The sequence below is a fragment of the Diospyros lotus genome, chromosome 13 (genome assembly GCF_014633365.1).
Source record: "Diospyros lotus cultivar Yz01 chromosome 13, ASM1463336v1, whole genome shotgun sequence".
Taxonomy (NCBI): Eukaryota; Viridiplantae; Streptophyta; class Magnoliopsida; order Ericales; family Ebenaceae; genus Diospyros; species Diospyros lotus.
In genome coordinates, this window is record NC_068350.1 from 2,076,962 (window position 1) to 2,095,939 (window position 18,978).

Consider the following 18,978-nt stretch of genomic DNA (forward strand, 5'->3'; position numbering starts at 1 on the left):
AAATATCATCAAATTTGCTAGTATATGTCATTCTTTATGTAAAATATTGGATATATAAAACTATAAATAAAATGGAAAATAATTTTTTACGTAGGAATGCAAAATTAATATTTAAAATGCATTTGACAATATTGTGGAGGCACTTGCAGAAATGTATTTGTGATTTACTGACATTATTATTTGTAGATTTAACAATTTGTGGAGAGAAAACGAGTGTTTGGTTTATGTAAGAAGAGCAAAAATATGCCCCAAGCTATGTTTCTGTGGATTTACTGACATGACTTTTGTGTTTTCCCTTGTCTCAATCTCTCTGGGGGAAGACATCTTGCGATTTTGGGTTTCCAAAACGGATTTTGGTCACTGATCTGAGCAAAGGGACCCTAGGGAGAGGATCTAAAACTAAAAGTCCTACCCCACTTAGTCGCAAGAAAAGCAAACATCGCAAGCTCCACCCCTGCTCTATCTTTTGGCTTTTGGGTTTATGTTTGGGTGAAGGCGGATGAAGAAGACGGAGAGGCAGATAGACCCCGTGGCAGAAGAGGGGCCCTAGTTCTCTGGTGTTTCAGTTTTGTATCTTCTCAACCTTGCTTTGCCTTTTATTGTCAGGTAGATGTAGTGTCTTGTGTGCTTATTTATTGGGTTAAATCATTTATCTTTTGGGTTGCCCATATTGTCTTGTGTATTTAGAGGATCAAGATCTGGCAAATTTGATGTTTGCCTTTGCGTCCTACGACCCTTTTTAGTCGTCTTTCTCCCTCTCATTAGGAATTTAAAACAAATTAAATTAGCCTTTTGTCATGTAATGGCTCTTTGCCTACCTACGGATTCTAAATCCACCCACCTCATTATTTTCTTAGACTCGTTATCCGAAGGCTTTGGTTGTTGCTTATTCTTCTATTTTTATTTGGCCTCCTCAACCTTAATGTATTTTCTTAAAAAAATAAGCGTATGACAAGATAGTCAGGAATTCTAAATTTATATTCCATTTTGCATTTTATTATTGCATTAGTCATTATGCAATTTTTCAACTATTTTAAGTAAACATTCGTCTAAAAAAATATATGTTAAATAGACATTTAAGCTATAATATATTTTAACGTTGCAATTGAAGATATAAAATTGGAAGATTCTTTTGTTGTGTTGTCCAATCTATAGGTTGAACCATGCCGTAATTTTAGAGTTCAATTGCCAACTAAAAGTGATTTGATTTCATTTAAAATATATGCACATCGTAATTTATATTTTAATTTTTAAATTCTTTTGAATCAAACAAAACTAGAACATGCACACCCCTACTGATATAATTTTTGTTTTTTTTTAAATTTTGTAAACAAAAAAATTTAAAACGACAACAAAAACAAAAAGTGAAAATAAAATTATAGTAAAAAAAAACTTTAGGAATTGTTCTTTTCATGTTTCATATTTCAGTTTTCAATTTTTAATTTATTTTTAATTGTGTTTTGTGCGTCTTTTTTGAGATTATTGAAAATACATTTTTTTTGTCTGTAACATTTTTCACATTTTAAAATTTTGAACGTGTTTATGATAAAAACAACCAAAATAACTTTTTATTATTTTGAATTTTTTTTACAAAAACTTTTTTTGTTTTCGAAAATACGTTTTTAAAAATATAAAAATAAATATATTTTCACTATTTTAAAAAATTGAAAAAAAAAAAAAAAACTTTAAAAACAACAAACACAACGTGGCCTTAGTTTTTTATATTCAAGAAATGTTGGCATGTCATCTGTGAATGCTGAATAAATTCTCCTGTTTGTAACTTGAACATGGCCAAGAGTAATGTAATATGGCTAAGGGCTATGGAACACGAGGAATTATGTCATCGCGCCAACAAGTGAGAACATGATGAGTAGGCCTGAAGTCCCGAAATTAACCAAATGACTTGGGGAGAAATGGCAAAAACATGGAGTTAAGTTGTTCTACCCATTGAGAAATGTTATGACTACGCCTAAATACTAACTAAAATGATTTAGAGGTATAGCAAGAAAACTGCAGTTAGATTGTCCTAATTCCAAGAAGAATGTATTGAGAATGCATTGCAGTTGCGGCCAGCCCGTGTTAAAACTGAAAAATTAGCTTAGCTATATGAACTAGCCCAAGGGAGTGCAATAACTTAAGAGAATCATGGAAATGGCCTTAGTGAATAACAAGCCGGAAATGCTTGATAAGCCTACAACCAACCAAGGTTTGAAGAAACCATTGAAATAGGGATAGAACACAAACGAATTAAAATGGCCAAGCGTTATAAACTTGCTGGATTGACAAACGGGGCAAAACTATGACTATGAGAGTCTCTGGTAATTGTCCATAGCATGCAAGCAACACGGAAGAAACTAAGAGCAGGTTTGAGATTTGTCGACTATAGATATGAAACTTTTGAGATTTAGTAAGCATACAGACCAAAACTATCAACTGTATGAAAGGTTGGTTGGTGATACTGGGAACCATCATCCAATTGGTAGATATTAGGATAAATTGTCATGGTGTGGGCAAGTTTCTGGAAACTATCAAATGATGGAAGAGATCTTTTGACAGTTTGGTACAATGTAAAAATGGTAAGTCCTTGAGGAATACAAGGATGAAAGAGGAACCTTAGGCAGGTCATGTGAGGTACTCGTGATAAGCTTTAAACAAAAAGAACCCCAGAATAAATGGTTAGTTTCACTGGCTAATTCTGGTAGTAATAAGGTTGCGAGATGTTGGATATCTAGAATATGTCGGGAAGCAAAACTAATAGCAGTTCCAATAGCTGAACTTGTGCTGGCATCAAGCAAAGGGAACTAGATTTGACACCTGTTGTGAACGGCATTTGTACTTGCATGTATGAGCAGTTTCTAACTCAATTTCTAGATAAGTAGATTCTACCGGAGAACAAGAACAATCCGAGCACTGAAGGAAAATTTTCAACAATAATTGATCAAGAAAATCTGAATGGAAAAGAACAAGAACGATCCGAACACATAAAATTGGTATAAATCCATGCTTAATCAGGAAACTCTGAATGGAATTACGAACGTATGCACCTGAAGATATTGATAGTTAGAATCCGAAGTTGTTATTCTTCAAGCAACAACGGTACCTTCAAGCTTTGAATATCAACCGGTTTCACTGCATGGAGTAGGGATGAAATAGAGATAAGAGTAAGCAAGGGCAATGAAATCAGTTGCTGAGATAACACGCCGATTAATGAAAATTAATCAGAAACCACTAACAAACCCGACGAGGCAGAGAGATCAGACAGGATGGAGAATGAGAAAGAGAAAACGAGTCCGAGAGACAGAAAAAGTTTTCGACCTGGACTTCCTTGCGCTTCCGGCGGCCTAATATCATCGCCGGCCGGCTGATTTCCCTTTGTTCTCCGGCTGAGGGTTTCGTACAGATTACAGAGAGAGAGAGAGAGAGAGAGAGAGAGAGACTTTTGAGGCAATCTTGAAAAAATTTCGCTAAAAAAGGGAAAAGACGTCGTTGTGCTGAAATATTTCTGGCAATTTTGAAAAAAGTTTGTTTTCCCGCGTGAAAAGCAAAGGCAAGGTTTCCCGGTGTTTCCTATGAAATTCATATTCTACAATGAGATGAAAAATAAAAAACAAAAATATTTTTTGTTATATATATATGAAAATATCATTTTCTTTATCTTTTTTTTTTCAAGCATAACACTTGTTGACTATAAATGGAGCGGGGATGAAAATAATTTAATCCTTTTTTGTAATTTGGTTCGAATTGATTTAATTAGATGTAATTTTATCTAATATGTAAAATTGATTTAGAAAGAATATGTTCAAGTTCACTTGTTATGTTTCGGTATTATATTGTAAGGAATAAAATAGAGTTATATATAATTTTTTTGTTTTTTTTAATTTTTTTTAAATAAACTATATATCTGTATATAAACTAAATAGTATAAATGGTCAATAAATTTTGTATTAAGGTACAAAAATATCACTAAATTTTAATTTGTAATCAAAATGTACTAAAATTTAATTTAATATATAATTTCATAACTATCATTAATTGTCGTTCAAAAATACTAAAGATATGTTAATGTGACTAACAACGTGGACGGTTATATAGCACAAATAGTCACTGAAGTTTGTATAAAAGTACAAAAAGTTCACTCAATTTTACTTTAAAATACAAAAAATGTTATCTAGGGGAGAAGAAAAGTTCAGTTTACCTGAACTAACCGACCGAACTTGTCGATTCGGTTCGATTTTTGTTGTGCATCAATTCGGTTCGATTAATTTTTGTTAGAAGTTAACTTCTTGATTTTCAGTTCGGTGTTTTGGTTGGAAAAACTAAACTAATCAAATCAATGAAACTTTAAAATGATATTATTTTGATATTTATAAAATAACGTTATTTTCTTCGATTTTGTGTGTTTTATATTAGTTACTTCGATTTTCTTTATTTTTTTTTTGTTTCTTCAATTTAATCGATTCAATTTGGTTTATACTATTTGGATTCGATTTTTTGATTATTGGTTAATTTGATTTTTCAGATTAATCGATCGGTTCAATTTAATTGCTTAGTGAATTTTGGTCGGTTCGATGTTTGCACACCCCTAACGTTAGTATTTCGTTAATTTTTTTTAATGGCAATTGACGGTATGTATGAAATTGTATATTAAATTGAAATTTAGTGATATTTTGAATTTAAATTGAAATTCAATTATTTTTTTTGTTTCTAAATATAAAATTCAATAATCATTTATATTATTTAACCTCTATGTTATTATTTGTGATTCAAATAATGTTGATTTATAATTTGTTAATATATGATTCAAAAATATTTAATATATATATATATGTTAATAGTGAATTTGAATTTACATTTCATGTTCATTTGCATTTAATTTATGTAACATGTTGTTGTCATTACTATGTTATATGGCTGATTGTATTGGAGCCGTTGATCATCACATTGGCTTATCCAACGACTTATGTCTCTTGTCCCTTTATATAAAAGGTTCCGATGAAATGGTAATCGGCATTCTCTTAAGCCTAGACGCATCTTGCGAACTCTCTCTTTCTCTAAAAGCGACAAGAACCCTAATCCCTCTAATATTTGATCTTTCTCTATCAATGATAAAATCTAGTAAGTGAGAAAGGTAATAGGAGATTGTTATGAGTGTTATAATAGCTTATATACAGGCTATATTATAGTATAATCTATGTTATTCAGATTATAAATTAATCTTGTTTATCTTATTGTCTTTCAAAGTATTATGTAATTTTTGTAGTGTAATTCCTTGATTTTCTAATGAATTGACTAGGGGCAAAGTCCCTGTCGTGAGTAAGATCCATTTACAGATCCGAACACGTAAATTATTACCTCTTTACATGCGTGTGTAAGGGTTTACTTTTCTATTATGTGGCACCTAATTCTTGTTCTTTTTTTTCCATTGTTTGGTTGGGTTTGTACAAAATAAACAAGTTCAACACTCTATGTGTACAAAATTTAACTTGCACGATTTTTTTATTACAAAAAAATAAAAGATAATCGATGCTACGCTGACTCATGCTGGTGTGTATAGATGATGTGATGCCTAAGTTAGCGTATGAGATGAAGTATACATCTCTTAACATTTAGGACACATTTGGCTGGAAACGATGCCTGGCTGGGCGGTAGGCCAATGGCTTTCATGTTATTTGTTTTGACATAAGCATGATTTTGTCCGAAAGATTGCTTATTTGGTACAGAAGTGAGAAGGGTTGTGGTGCAAAAGCTGCCGTGCCTCGCCCCGGAGTTTTGTGACAGCAACAGGGACTGTTTTGTCTTTTTGTCGGCAGTGGGAGGTAATGATCGACGGACTCTTTATGAGGAAATGCAGTGGGACTTTGATGGGCTTGGAGCACTCGATTGTTGAAAGAGATGGAAATTACAATATTGGCTATACGTAATGTGATGTTCTGAACTCCATTCATTTCGGGTCACATGATAAAAGAAATATCAGTTAGTCTCCTTCAGGCCTTCACGAATGAAAAGGCTGTCTGGACGCGAGTTAACTTTTGGGTCCTGCAACGGATGAGAGACCATCATTTTAATTTGTACCTCGCCTTATCTATATTTTATTTTTTTGAAAATAATTCAACCTTTTTTGAGAATTTTGTCTAATTGTTTTAATTTTAACAATCACATATAAATTAACTCAATTTGATGTAATTTAGAGAGAATATGTTTATGTTAACTTAATATATTATATAATATATAATAATAATATTTGTAAGACCCATATATATACGTAATTAAAAATATATATATAATTTATAAAAAAAATAAATAAATTACTCGTAATAAGTTATATATTTTTTATTTATATGTACATGTGAGTCTCACAAATATTATTATTATATGACACTTAGTATATTAAGTCAGTATAAACACATTCTCTCTAAATCAATAGATAAAATTATAATTAATTAAGTTAATTTAAATCTAATTATTAAAATTAAAAAGATTAAATAAAATTGTAAATTCGCCAAACTGGCTAGATTATTTTCATGATTAGCCATTTTCTTTTATTTTGTCTTATTTTTATTTTGCAAAGAGTTGATTGCTTTTATCATTTGAATCAATAATATCATAACCTCACCTTGCACTTAATACATTTAAATAAAAGAGTGTGTCCCAATTTATTGATAGGGAGAAGAGATGAATATGTGTTTTTTAACTAAAACAATAACTTAAGGCCAAAGTCTACAAAAGAGAGAATATAACAATGAAGACTAGTTAGGCACAGTGAGAGAACAAAACCAGCTTAGACACATACTTGAGTCAAAAACTAACCGAATAACAGATAGTAGCAGGCTGAAGGGAGCATCTAGGAATGGCAGCCTTGGGCACAATGTTATCATAAACCCAGAGAGCTCATCGAGACAGTTTTTGCCTCTCTCAAAATAAGGTAAGAGGGTGACCTAGCTAGAAGGATATTCTTAAGTATGTAGACATAAACTAGGCTTGTAATATGGAAATACAACCAAAATAACATCCAAGCAACATGGAAATAATACAACAAACAAACTAAAGAACAAAATGGTAGAACTCAGACTAACATAAAACAGAGCATGGTTGATGGGCCTCTTGAGAGTATCATTTTTGCTCTGCAGTTTTATATATGTATCTTATATTGTAAGAATGAAGCTTCCACAATTTAAACCCATAATGTTCCAATCATAAAGAAGCACATTCACAATGGCTACCAAAGTGTATACTCAAATTTACGATGTTTAAATAAAAAAAAAAAAAATCAACATTTTTATATTTATAAGGCACTTATAATGTTTCATTTTGTGCAAAAATTACATATAATGTCGTGGACAAAATGTTTTGCTTTTATATATTTTCTTAACCAACAGTGTATTTGACAGATGAAATAAGAATGAATGGACAAGAGTATTTCTCTTTGTTTAGAGAGACAATAGTATTAAAATAAATTGAAAATAGATAGATTCCGACAAAAGATAAAAGAATGGATGGAAATGTTTTACATGCACTCTCCTCCAAAGGCTACTTTTTTTTTTTTTTTTCTTAACTTAGAAATTCATAACTCAAAAAATGTGAAATTGTACACAAGATCACTAGGACATACTCGAACAAGAAATAAAAGCACAAAAAAAAAAAACTAAATATAGACCAAGACACAAAAACTTAAAAGGACAGAAGTCCCAAAAAAATTACAAGCTATTCAAGACAACTCGGGAGAAGACACCATAAGTGAAGCAAGGCCAACTCTTGAAGAGATCGAAGAAACTGGAGGGCAGATAGGCTCATCCAGGTAGGATAGGCTCATCCAAACAGCTTTCTAGATCAAATGAGCCTACTTCTTTTTCTTCTTAGGACATAATAGATGAAAAATTTGCTAATATATTTTAATAATATTAACAACCTTAGTATATTTTAAAATCTTAAATTTGATCTTAATTTTATAATATTCTGATTTTCCATTAAAATAGTCATAATGGTCATTAATTTGTTGCATAATATATCATTTCATTTCATCTATTTTAATTATTCTCTCAAATGAAAAAGAAACATTTTACATTACTTTTCATTCTCTATTCTCCAAAATAATTGAAAAGAAAATATTTCACAATACTGCATTGTATTGATTTCCATTCAATTCAATTCCTTTACTAATTAACTCCCTAGATTCCAAACCAAATTAAGCTTAAGATTGTTGCCAACTCCCTTCATGCTAAACCTTGGTTTGAAGATAGCAAAATTTTATCTCCTTTAAACTTTGAGCTCACCCATGATCTTCTCCTTTCTTCCAAAGATTGAATCAAATTTGAAACTCTAAAGAGTTCAAATTACTCGTGGAATTAATGTGATGATCCAACGGTTTCATTGTTTATTCGTTACTGATTCATCTCTATATGCTACTTTTTAAATTCCTGAAGCATACATATATACTACTATAAACAACTTGAGGAGTACATAAAGGAAGCATAAATAGCTGTATGCATCCATGCCATGCATTTTTCACCGAGCGTTTCTGGAGTGCATTATCTTCATGGTTAAACTTTGCTCTTGTTCTTTATCCGCTTCTAATCTTACAGAATGGTTTGGATGTGTGTAAAGATAAAAATAAAACCTAGCTAACATTTATCCATTTTTAATTATACAGCAAACTAGAGCGGGAAAACGGGAAAATATAACACAGAAATTAATTATCATCAAAATCCGACGAAGCAATGCTGTGGTGGAAGAAGCTAACATTAACTACAGTACCAATGAAGAGCATGAAACCATGATGGTTATGTGGCTCTTACAAATTAAACCTTATGGAGGAATAACTGCCCACACATCCATGGATTAATTGTAAGCAGAATTCTACGTGAATCAGAAAGATCATGGAGTGGTGAACTGAAGAGAAAGCGAGAAAGAGAGAGAGAGAGAGAGAAGGCGGGGGGGCAGGCACTAGGATTCAAGCTCGTAGAACTTGGATAGAGATTGCAAGACATTAACCTGCAACCTCAGCTGCAAGATGTAGTCGGCCGTCCGGAGAAGAAGCCGGTCTGACTTCAGCCCTCGGCCGCCGGGTATTAACCTCTGCAGCTTCCTCACCTTCATCCTGACCGATACTCCGGCCGCTGGCCTCCTCGTCAGTCGTCGCTGTTTTGGCCTAGACGGCGCCACTTTGCTGCCTTTGCAATCCATTAACGTGTTAATGAAAGCCAGCTGAACTCTGAGAAAGGAGAAAAGGATTGGAGGGAGAGGGAGAGAGAGAGATTGGGATGATGATTCAGTTATGGAAGCCGTGGAGAGGTGAGAAACGAGAGGGATGTTTATAAAGGGGAGGAGCGGCGTGGAAGGGATGAAGGGCGGTGAGAACGGGGCATGTGAGCCGAGCCGTGCCGTTGGGCCGTTCAGTTGGACAGTTTGTCGTGTTCTGCGGGGCCCATTCATGCCTGCGCTTTCAACGACCCCCGCACGTGTCTGACAGCTCTCACACGCTCACGCCAGCCACTCCTACTCAACTCCTTCCCGTATTTCTCTTTTTCTTCTTTTCTTAAGGGAATAAAATTAATTTTACATTTTACTACTTATCCTGTTAAGAGTTTTTCCATTTAAAAATATATTGATGCTAAAAAATATCATAGTTTTAATTATTATTTTATTATCTTATTTTAATTTAAAATATTAATATATTCTCAATTTGAATACAAAATATTATTAAATATTAAATTATAATACTTTGTGATAGTAGTATCGTAGTGTTTCTATCCCAATTAAATTAAATATGTTATTGAAGATAACCATAGACACTTTTCTTTAATCCAATTTAGGTTGGATCGAGACCGAGACTTGAGAATCTTAGAAATTAATATTTAACAATTAATATATAATATTATAAATTATGTTAATTAACATCTAACTTTATAAAATAAATTAAATAATATATATATATTCACCTCAAATTCAAGATAATCAAACTCGAACATTTTGAAAATAAATCTTAAGTATTTTAACTTATTTTATTTACACGAAAATATAAAATTATCATAAATAAATAAAAAGGGTCAAATCGTTCATACACATTTATTATTTATTATCTTGAATATCAAAAGTTATGTTAGAGAAATTAATCTGTCATTTTCTTATTAATGCATGCATCGAGATTGAATTATGGTGATTAATTTAAAATACGGTCTTTAATTTTTTTAAATAAAAATTAAAGTAGGTTTTGGAGAGATAAAAGAGAAATATAAAATTAAAAATATATCAACTTATCTCTCATGCAATGCAATCATGTACTTTAGGTATTAAAAAACAATGGGTACATTACATTATATATATATATATAATGTTCTTACTTAGTAGAAGAAGTCTGGAGAGAAGATTGGTCTGGCAATGATTGAATTGAGTCACGAAAACGCACAGAATCAATATAATATTTGATGATGGTGGGAAAAGTATGGGCAGAATACTTTTTTTTATTTCTTTTAATGATGGTACAACTTATTATCATCATTATTTTTAAAATTTATATTGATTTTTAATTTTTTAATAATAAATATATGTATTTTATGCGAAGTCCAAATCTATGTTTTTTTAATATATTTTTATATTTTTTTCATATGATCATCCGAATTTTTAATCATTTCAATTATATCTCATAATCTGATTTTTAAATTAATTTAATTTTTATATTTTTTCTGTGTGACGACTCGACCTTTCGTTATTTTAATTACACAATAAGACTTGTATTTTTAAATCAATTTAATCTTTATAATTTTATGTATATAAAAATTATAGAGTAAAATGACAAAATACATGTTACATTTTATTCACATTAAAATATAAATATTAAATTGACTCGAAAATATAAGTTAAGGAGTATAATTAAAATAATAAAATATTTGAATTGCCACAAAAAAAAAGTCAAAATATACGAGTTAATTTGACTCTAAATTGTAAGTCAAAAATAAATAAAAATAACAAAAAATTTAAATGATCACATAAAAAATAAAATAAAAGTATTATGGTAAAAATATTGATTTGACAATATAAATAATATTTTTCTGACACTTTTTAGAGTATTGTGAATGAAATGAGAGAAATAAGGGAACATTATTATTGAATATTTTCATTTTTTTATATTTTTAAAATATACAAAAATTGTTGTAATGCATATATTTATTGGTGGAAATGAGCACTTCTTTAATAAATAAGTTTGATAAATAATTTTTATAAATGAACGTAATATACATAAATTTATAATAAAAATAATAATTTATAGTAATAAGTAGATTTTTATATCTTCTTTTACTCTCTTGTTTATATTCTTTTTGCATCTACTTAGTATAACAAATTTTAATAGATAAAAAACAAAATCTTGACATTTTTATATATTAAAAATTAAATATTATATTTTTTAATTATTAAATCAACGTAACAAATCTGTTAACTTATTCAAATATCATCAATTAGTCATCTAAGTGATGTATCACTCAAATAAATAAGTGCACTTATACATATGCTTATGATCTATCATGATAAATATTTAAAATATTAATTTTTAATAATTAAAATATCAAAATTTAATATTTTATATATAAAAAACTGAATGTTATATTTTTTTATTATTAATTAATAGGCCGCTATACACGCATTTATGTATATGTTATTGCAATGCTGGGTATTGAGCCGGTCCCCCACTTTCAGCCTCGTAGACTTGAAGGGTTCACGGGCCAGAGGCACAAAAGGTCCATGCCATGTGATCGTTGGTTGAAGGATGACTTTGACATCTTCATCAATCATGCATAAATACACACACATATTATATATATAAAAGAAGTATATTATTATTATTTAATTTATATATAAATAATTTTAATACAAATTATTATTACTCGAATACAACGAATAATTTATTAATTAAAAATATCGTCATCAAATCATTTACACTTTGCCAGAAAAATAAGCTTCAGATGGTATAAAACACTGATCATGTAAATATTTGAATATTTAAATTAAACACTAAAGACTCGAATGTAATATTTAAATTAATATAAGACACATGTTATTTTTTTAACGAGGGCTCATTTATTTATAGAGGAATATAAAATTTTGTAATAAGTATTTATAGTATTTTGATATTTACTATAACTAAAATTATTCCAAATAATGTATATCATAATATTTTAAAATTTATTATGATTAACATTATTGTAGATAATATTTATTATTTTCGCATAATTTTTGAAGGAATTTTCTAATGTTGAAATTATTTTATTTACACTTTGTTCAAGACTTTCCCCAATCAAAAAAAAAATTTACAAGACAAACTCCAAGTCAAAGTTTGGTTATGATATTCGAGATACTGTATTAGTCTCTCGGAGAGTGAAGGTCAGGAAACCATCACGATCTCTCGCCCTTTAGTATGATATCATTTTAAGTTACAAAATTATTTTGGGTTTTTGTACTTTGTAGGTCTTTTGGTGAACTTTTACTTATGATGCATAAAAAATAATATGATAATATTGTCATTAATATAGTAGATTATATAAAAAAAATATATATATTTTATTTTAGATACATATAATTTAATTATTAAAAGACGGTCATTATATCATAGTTAAATTAGATCATATATTGGTATTTGATTTTTATTTAAATTTACTTTTGCTTTGTTAATTTTGTCTATAAATACTCAATATATTACACTCACAATTCAATAATGTCATCAAATTTGAGCCCAAGTTTGACATTGCGGGTCAAATACTAGGGGAAGACCCGTTGAAACAATAGAGTCGGACGCCACGGCAAGGCCCCTCCAATATCTCTTAAGGGCCCAATGGCCCATAGAATCAGAGCCGAACAGGCCCATCGCTTGCTTTCCACGCCAAGGCAAATCCGAAGTCGTTTATTCATTTCCCGTTAGCAGAACGTCAGAAGGCAGAAGCCAAGTTGACTAAACTATTCAAACCCACCGTATATAATACTTTATATTAAACCCTAAAACCCACTCTGCCAACCGAGGTCTCGACGACGAATGCTATGTTCTCAAGTCTGGTGGCGGTTATCGTCCCCTCTCCGCTCTCCTTCGCCGCTTAACGCTACGCTCCGTCTATACTCGTCGTTGTTTTCGCCTTCAGCGATGGGCAAAAAGGTCAATGCCCTGCCGGACTCCGGCCCCGACCACCCAAAGGATGAGGCCTATCTCCAATCCATCATTCCCAAACGCATCGCGCTCTTTGAGTCCATCAAGGCTCAGCAACTCGCTCACCTCCAATCCATTTCCGGCGATCCGATCAAGTACTGGTTCTTCTCCAATCTTTAGTAGCGTACGTGTATATGATGTGTCGTGTATAGAGTGTTGATTTCGATGTGTGTTGCTGTAAGGATAACTCTGCCGGACGGGACCGTGAAGGACGGTAAGAAATGGGCGTCGACTCCGCTGGATATCGCGAAAGAGATTTCCAAGAGTTTGGCGGCAAATTCGCTGATTTCGAAGGTCAATGGAGTGCTTTGGGACATGTCGAGGCCGCTTGAAGGTGACTGCGAGCTCAAATTATTCACTTTTGACAGTGATGAAGGCCGCGACACCTTGTGGCACTCGAGCGCTCACATTCTTGGGCAGGTATGATCTTTGCCTTTGCTGGTTCATGCATTTCAGTGGAGTTGGGGTAGAATTTGATTTTGCAGCTAAAATTATTTGGTTGCTCTGTTGTGACTCGCAGTCACTGGAGATGCAATACGGGTGCAAGTTGTGCATTGGGCCGTGTACTACACGAGGGGAGGTACATCTTATGCTGTGAATGATCTCAATTACATATTTATTCATTAGCAAGCATTACAGTTAAATAGAGGTTTAACCTTATTCTGGAAATTCTAAAATGTTCTTTTGTTGATCATCTCCTGTCTGAAGTAGCGGTTATTCTTCTGCCAGTTATGCTAAATTTTTTTTTGTCGGTGGTCTCCTGGTTGAGTTACTACTTATTTCTCTTGACAGTTATGTTATGAGATTACTAAATATTGCATCTTTATTTATGTGAGTAGAAGCTGGCATTAATTGTTAAGAACTCATTGGCACAAAAGGTCTAGTTTGACTGCCTTAAAATTGGATTTATCCATGTGGAAGCATGGAGAAACTTGAGACGTGAGAGCATGGAAATCATTTTGTTAGGGATAGACCATCACTGGACTCTTGATTAGCCACGCAAGCTTTATGATGTAGCTGAAGCTACAGCTTTTGAAAGAATAATGAAAGGAATTGAAAGAATGACTGATCTAGAGATGTAATACTCTAGATAGCCCACATTAAAGCTAAATAACCAATAAGCTTTGAATCTAAGATGTACAACTGATATATTTTGCTTCAAAAGTTTCAATAAATTTGCTTACATGGTCTTTGAGTCAGCTCATCAACCTTTTCTGTTGGAAATATCACAACGATATCGATATTGTGGAAATAAAATAAATTGTGGACAGTTTATTCGAAGGATGACTCGAGTAACAACTAACAACTGGATTTTTCTCCTAATCTTATGGCTGAAAAAATAGGAGATAAAAAGGATAAAGTGATAAGATGATTTGGAGATTAGAAAACTCTAAGAATAAAGGGATAAAGGCAGCAGATAATTCAAGATATCTTAGCAGTTTTTTTTTTTTTTAAATTCTTTTTGTTTTATTTTATCTTCTAAACATATTCAAATACGTTCCTAGAATGTAGGAGATACCCTAGGTGTTGTGTATAAATACCCCATACTACTCGAGAATATAGAATGCAAGAATCTGCAGTTCTTTTCCAGCTTGTTTCATCCTTTCTACATTTTCTTATAGCACAGATCTGGAGCAGAATATTGCCCAACCCTGTAGAGTTGCAATAGACAGTCTTATTTACAAAACAAACTCCGAAATGCTTAGAAACTCCAACCAACACACCAAAAGACAATTATGAATATATCTATTCAAGAAGCTTTTAGACTGCTGCATCACTTTGTGCCAATTCTGAACAATTATTTAGTTCAATCCATTTCCTTTCATAGAAGAGAATAATCTGATTTGTTGATTAGCCTTTCATCTGCAATTAAGTATTATGGAATTATTTGACTTGCAAGTCTAAATATGGAAGTTAATATCTAAGTTACCCAAATAACTAGTGACAATATGGATTTTGGTTTTAGTTGTGGATTGCATTTACATTAACAAGATTTTCTATGTAGGACTTCTTGTTCACAAGTTTTGCATGAAGTTATTGCTTACTTTAGTTATTGTGATGACATCTGGCATTTTATATTCTCATTGAATCTGTCTAAATGTGTAACTCAAGGGTTTTGGGTGTCTCCCTAAAACTACCCCAAGTGTAATAAATCAATAGGGCTGTTAGGACAATTAGGATTGCCATGAATGTGATAGCTGCTTTCTTGCGCTTTGAGGCAACCATAGTTATTAAAGGCGCGCCTAGGCGCAAGGCGCCTTAAGGCGCCAGTTTGGCGCCTCGCCTGGGCTGAGGCGAAGCGGTTTCTGCAAGGCGCGCGCCTTGCAAGGTGAGGCGCTGAGGCGCGCCTAGGCGCGCCTCATGAAAATCGAGCCTGCATCATTTCTTTCTCTCCTCTCCAGCATCCCCTCTTCTTAGTTTCAGCATGTATACATCACTACTTATTTACATTTCTTTAGTTTAAGTAAATGTCCACATTTTCTTTTATTTATATTTTACCTTCCATTTACTTTAATACATAAATGTAAATAAGAAAGTACCCCCCATTTGGATTCAATAAAAATATCTAAAAAATCAAAATCCATAACAATAAGAAAATAGAATTTTGATTTTAGTACAAATTCAGGATTTAGCAATTTTACCACCCCCAAAATACATACCTACTATTTCTTGAAAAATTCATTAAAAATCATTTTAACAACAATGAATATTAACTATCAAAATACCGGGAGTTAGTTTTTCAAAATGAAAACATTTTCTTATATGTCTCCTTATAATACCCTAATCTTCCAGACTTAGAAAAAATGCGCTAATTTTCCAGACCTAGAAAAATAGCATTTTTCAAAATGAAAGCATTTTCTTGATTGTGGACTTGTAGTGTTTATTGATTGTGGAGAATACTAAAGCTATTCCAAAATGTCCTCCATCAATAAAACAAGAGATTGGAGAGTACATGCAAAAGAAGAAAAATAACAGGGAATCAGGGATGAGCAAAATATGGCACCGTAAGATGATGATTTTCAATTTGGTGAAGGGTATGATGATGATGATGATTAAAACTTCTTTATTGATTGTGGACTTGTAGTGTTTATATGTTTGTTTAGAACTTTGCACGATGGTTGGTACTTGTTTGAGTTTGAGACTTTAAGTTTGAACTTTGATGATGTTTCTAGTTTAGAAATTGTATGATGAATGAATTAACTTTGATGTTGTTAGTTTAGAATTTGAAGATAATGAAACATTAATGATATGCATGTGCTATTGTTGATAATTTGATAGTTTTTTATGATTTTACAAGATTTTTAGTTTTTTTTCTAAAAGGTGCGCCTCGCTTCGCAAAGGCGCGTCTCGCCTCGTGCGCCTCGCGCCTCAGGCTCCAGGACCCTTTGCGCCTCGCTGCGCCTCACGCCTTTCAGAACTATGGAGGCAACTAGGTTGATTGGGGGGGTCCTCCCCCAGTTTATTAAACTGTATCTTGGATGTTTCTTTCTTGTTTTTTCTTTATCTACTTACATTAAGTACTTGGTATTATTTTATGTTAGTGCATATGCACCACAAGTTGGATTTGGCGGAAACATACAAGAACATCAATATATCAATCCTTTATCCCACTTCTAGCTCATCAGTCATATCCTAATGATTTGGAAGAAAGCTAAGCTGGATTTTGGTAGAATTTAGAGGAATTGTACAAGAATTATGCAAAGTAGAGAAGATTATTATAAACGGTAACTTGAATGCTTTTGTACATAAGTCATAGTTTTCAAGAAAAATTAGATGGGTTACATTTCAGTCAGTGATTGGATCCTATAGGGAGGCACTATGGTATATGATGAAAGATATGGAAAAATTCTCACTTGCAGCACAAAATGTCCCAAAATTATGTGTAACGAAATTGTGCTAGGTTCCTAGGGAAATGGGCCAAAGAATCTCCAACAGAAAAGTTGATAGATTGCTGCAATAAGAGTGCATCTTGCTTTTTTATACACAAGGTTGGCCCAAATAAAGGAAACTTTAAATGGACTCGATATGTGAAATTTGAGATCAATAATCAGGCCAAAAGGATGTCAGGAAAATGGGTTTTAAGTTCCTAAATGATGGTTGGACATGGAATAAAGGCTTGATATGTTGTTGTATGGTTGGACTTGGAATGAATGCCTGTTATTACAGGACAACCAAATTTGGGAGTTCGCCAAAACTTGAAATTTAAGTCTACATTGGGTGAATTGTACGCGTATTGGAAGTCCCAAATGTTTAGAATACAATGCAAAAATACTTTCATCAAAAGGAACTTTTTGAGGAGAGTTACAACTTACAACTAACTGGTTGGATGAAACTCATAAACAAACAGGCCCAATTTCAGGGGCACAAAAGTCTGAAGGTTAGGAAGGAAGTGGGTATATCATGCCGGAATTGGGAATTTTAAGATTGGGAACCCCATAATCTGACCAAGGTTAAAAGGAGCCAACATGGTTGAGGTAACCAACTTGACTTGAAACTTTCTACTAAATTGGATTAGAATGAGGTATGTGTTAGGACTCCCATTAGTCTCACCTATCAAAGGCGTTAAAGGAGAGGAACAATAGGGGCAGCCAAGGGAATTGAGTCAGGGGGTAAAAGAGTCAGAAGTTGGTTAGAAGAGAATATTCATTCACGTGGCTGAAACAGAATGGGAGAGAGGTATAAAAAGGGAGGGTGGAGGAGAGAGAAGGGATCTGGAAATTTGTTGAAGAAACCGTTGGAGAGTGAGGCCCTCTCGAATAGGCCTGATTTCTTTTGTTTTCTTTTCTTGCTATTCCTATTATCCATTGCTGTAAGCTACTGTAATTGGGTAGTTCCTACTGTAAGAGCTGAAATTCAATCAATTGAGTAAGGTCCTATCAGTCTGTAATTCACCCTAAATGTGCCCAATGCATGTGCAAAAATACTTGAATACAAGAAAAAAAAAATGGAAAAAAGGCAGTTGGTGAAGCATTATATAAGAGAATGCACCAATGCATGTGAGTTTTAGTTGAAGCCTCCCCCCCCCCCCCCCCAAAAAAAAAAAAAAAAAAAAAAAAAACCAAAACTCGGGACCTTGTTTGGCTGGTAATGTTCCACTAAATTGGATTAAGATGAGGTCTGAAATCAAGTCCAAATTTTCCTAGTGCACATGCAAGAATATTTGGATTAAAAGAAAATAATAAAAAAATGCTGGTTGGCGAAAGCTTTGTGTTGAGAATGCGCCAATGCATGTGAGTTTTTGTAGAAGCATGCTGGCTCTCCTCCTCTTTGGCTGGCCCCTTAAAATGCCATTAGGCTTCTTGTATACAGACATTTCATGATCTTCGAAGAGGCTTTAGGGAAAAAAGGCTAGGCGTTTTGGAGAGAGTGAAAGAGAGGAGAATTAGGGAAGTCATCTACAAGGAGCTTTTGGTTGGCGTTAGGGAAGCAAATCAAGGGCTAATTTGAAGCATGTTTCAAGGGTTATAAAGTAGCTACAAGTCAAGGTATGGTAAACTTCGCTTTGAAAATGTGGTTTAAACTTGCTTGGTTTTCAATCTAAATGTGCTTTCTATGAAAGAAAAATGTAATTTGTGATTTCTCTTTGGTGAAACTTGGCAGGCAAATGTTGTTTCATGCTCTCATATATTCATGAAAGAGGTTTATGATGCACCTCATGGCTATACATAAAATGCCTGCAATTTGTTTTGACATTTTCGTGGAATGTGTGTAAAAACCCCTTAGAAGCATTTGCAATGCCAAAATGGGAAGCTTGGAGGCTTCAATTAGTCAGCTCTTGGGAGCCCAAGGGT

At 32.7% G+C, this 18,978-nt stretch overlaps 1 protein-coding gene across 1 annotated transcript in view; it reads left to right on the top strand.

The window, feature by feature from the left end:
• Window positions 1-12,970: 12,970 nt before the first annotated feature.
• LOC127788394 (threonine--tRNA ligase, mitochondrial 1) overlaps window positions 12,971-18,978 on the top strand; it is a 30,745-nt gene continuing 24,737 nt past the window's right edge. Inside the window, exons 1-3 of the mRNA XM_052316585.1 lie at window positions 12,971-13,281; window positions 13,369-13,606; window positions 13,707-13,766. Of these exons, the coding sequence (XP_052172545.1) occupies window positions 13,019-13,281; window positions 13,369-13,606; window positions 13,707-13,766 (561 nt within the window). The 5' untranslated portion in view covers window positions 12,971-13,018. The remainder of the gene's footprint in view (window positions 13,282-13,368; window positions 13,607-13,706; window positions 13,767-18,978) is intronic.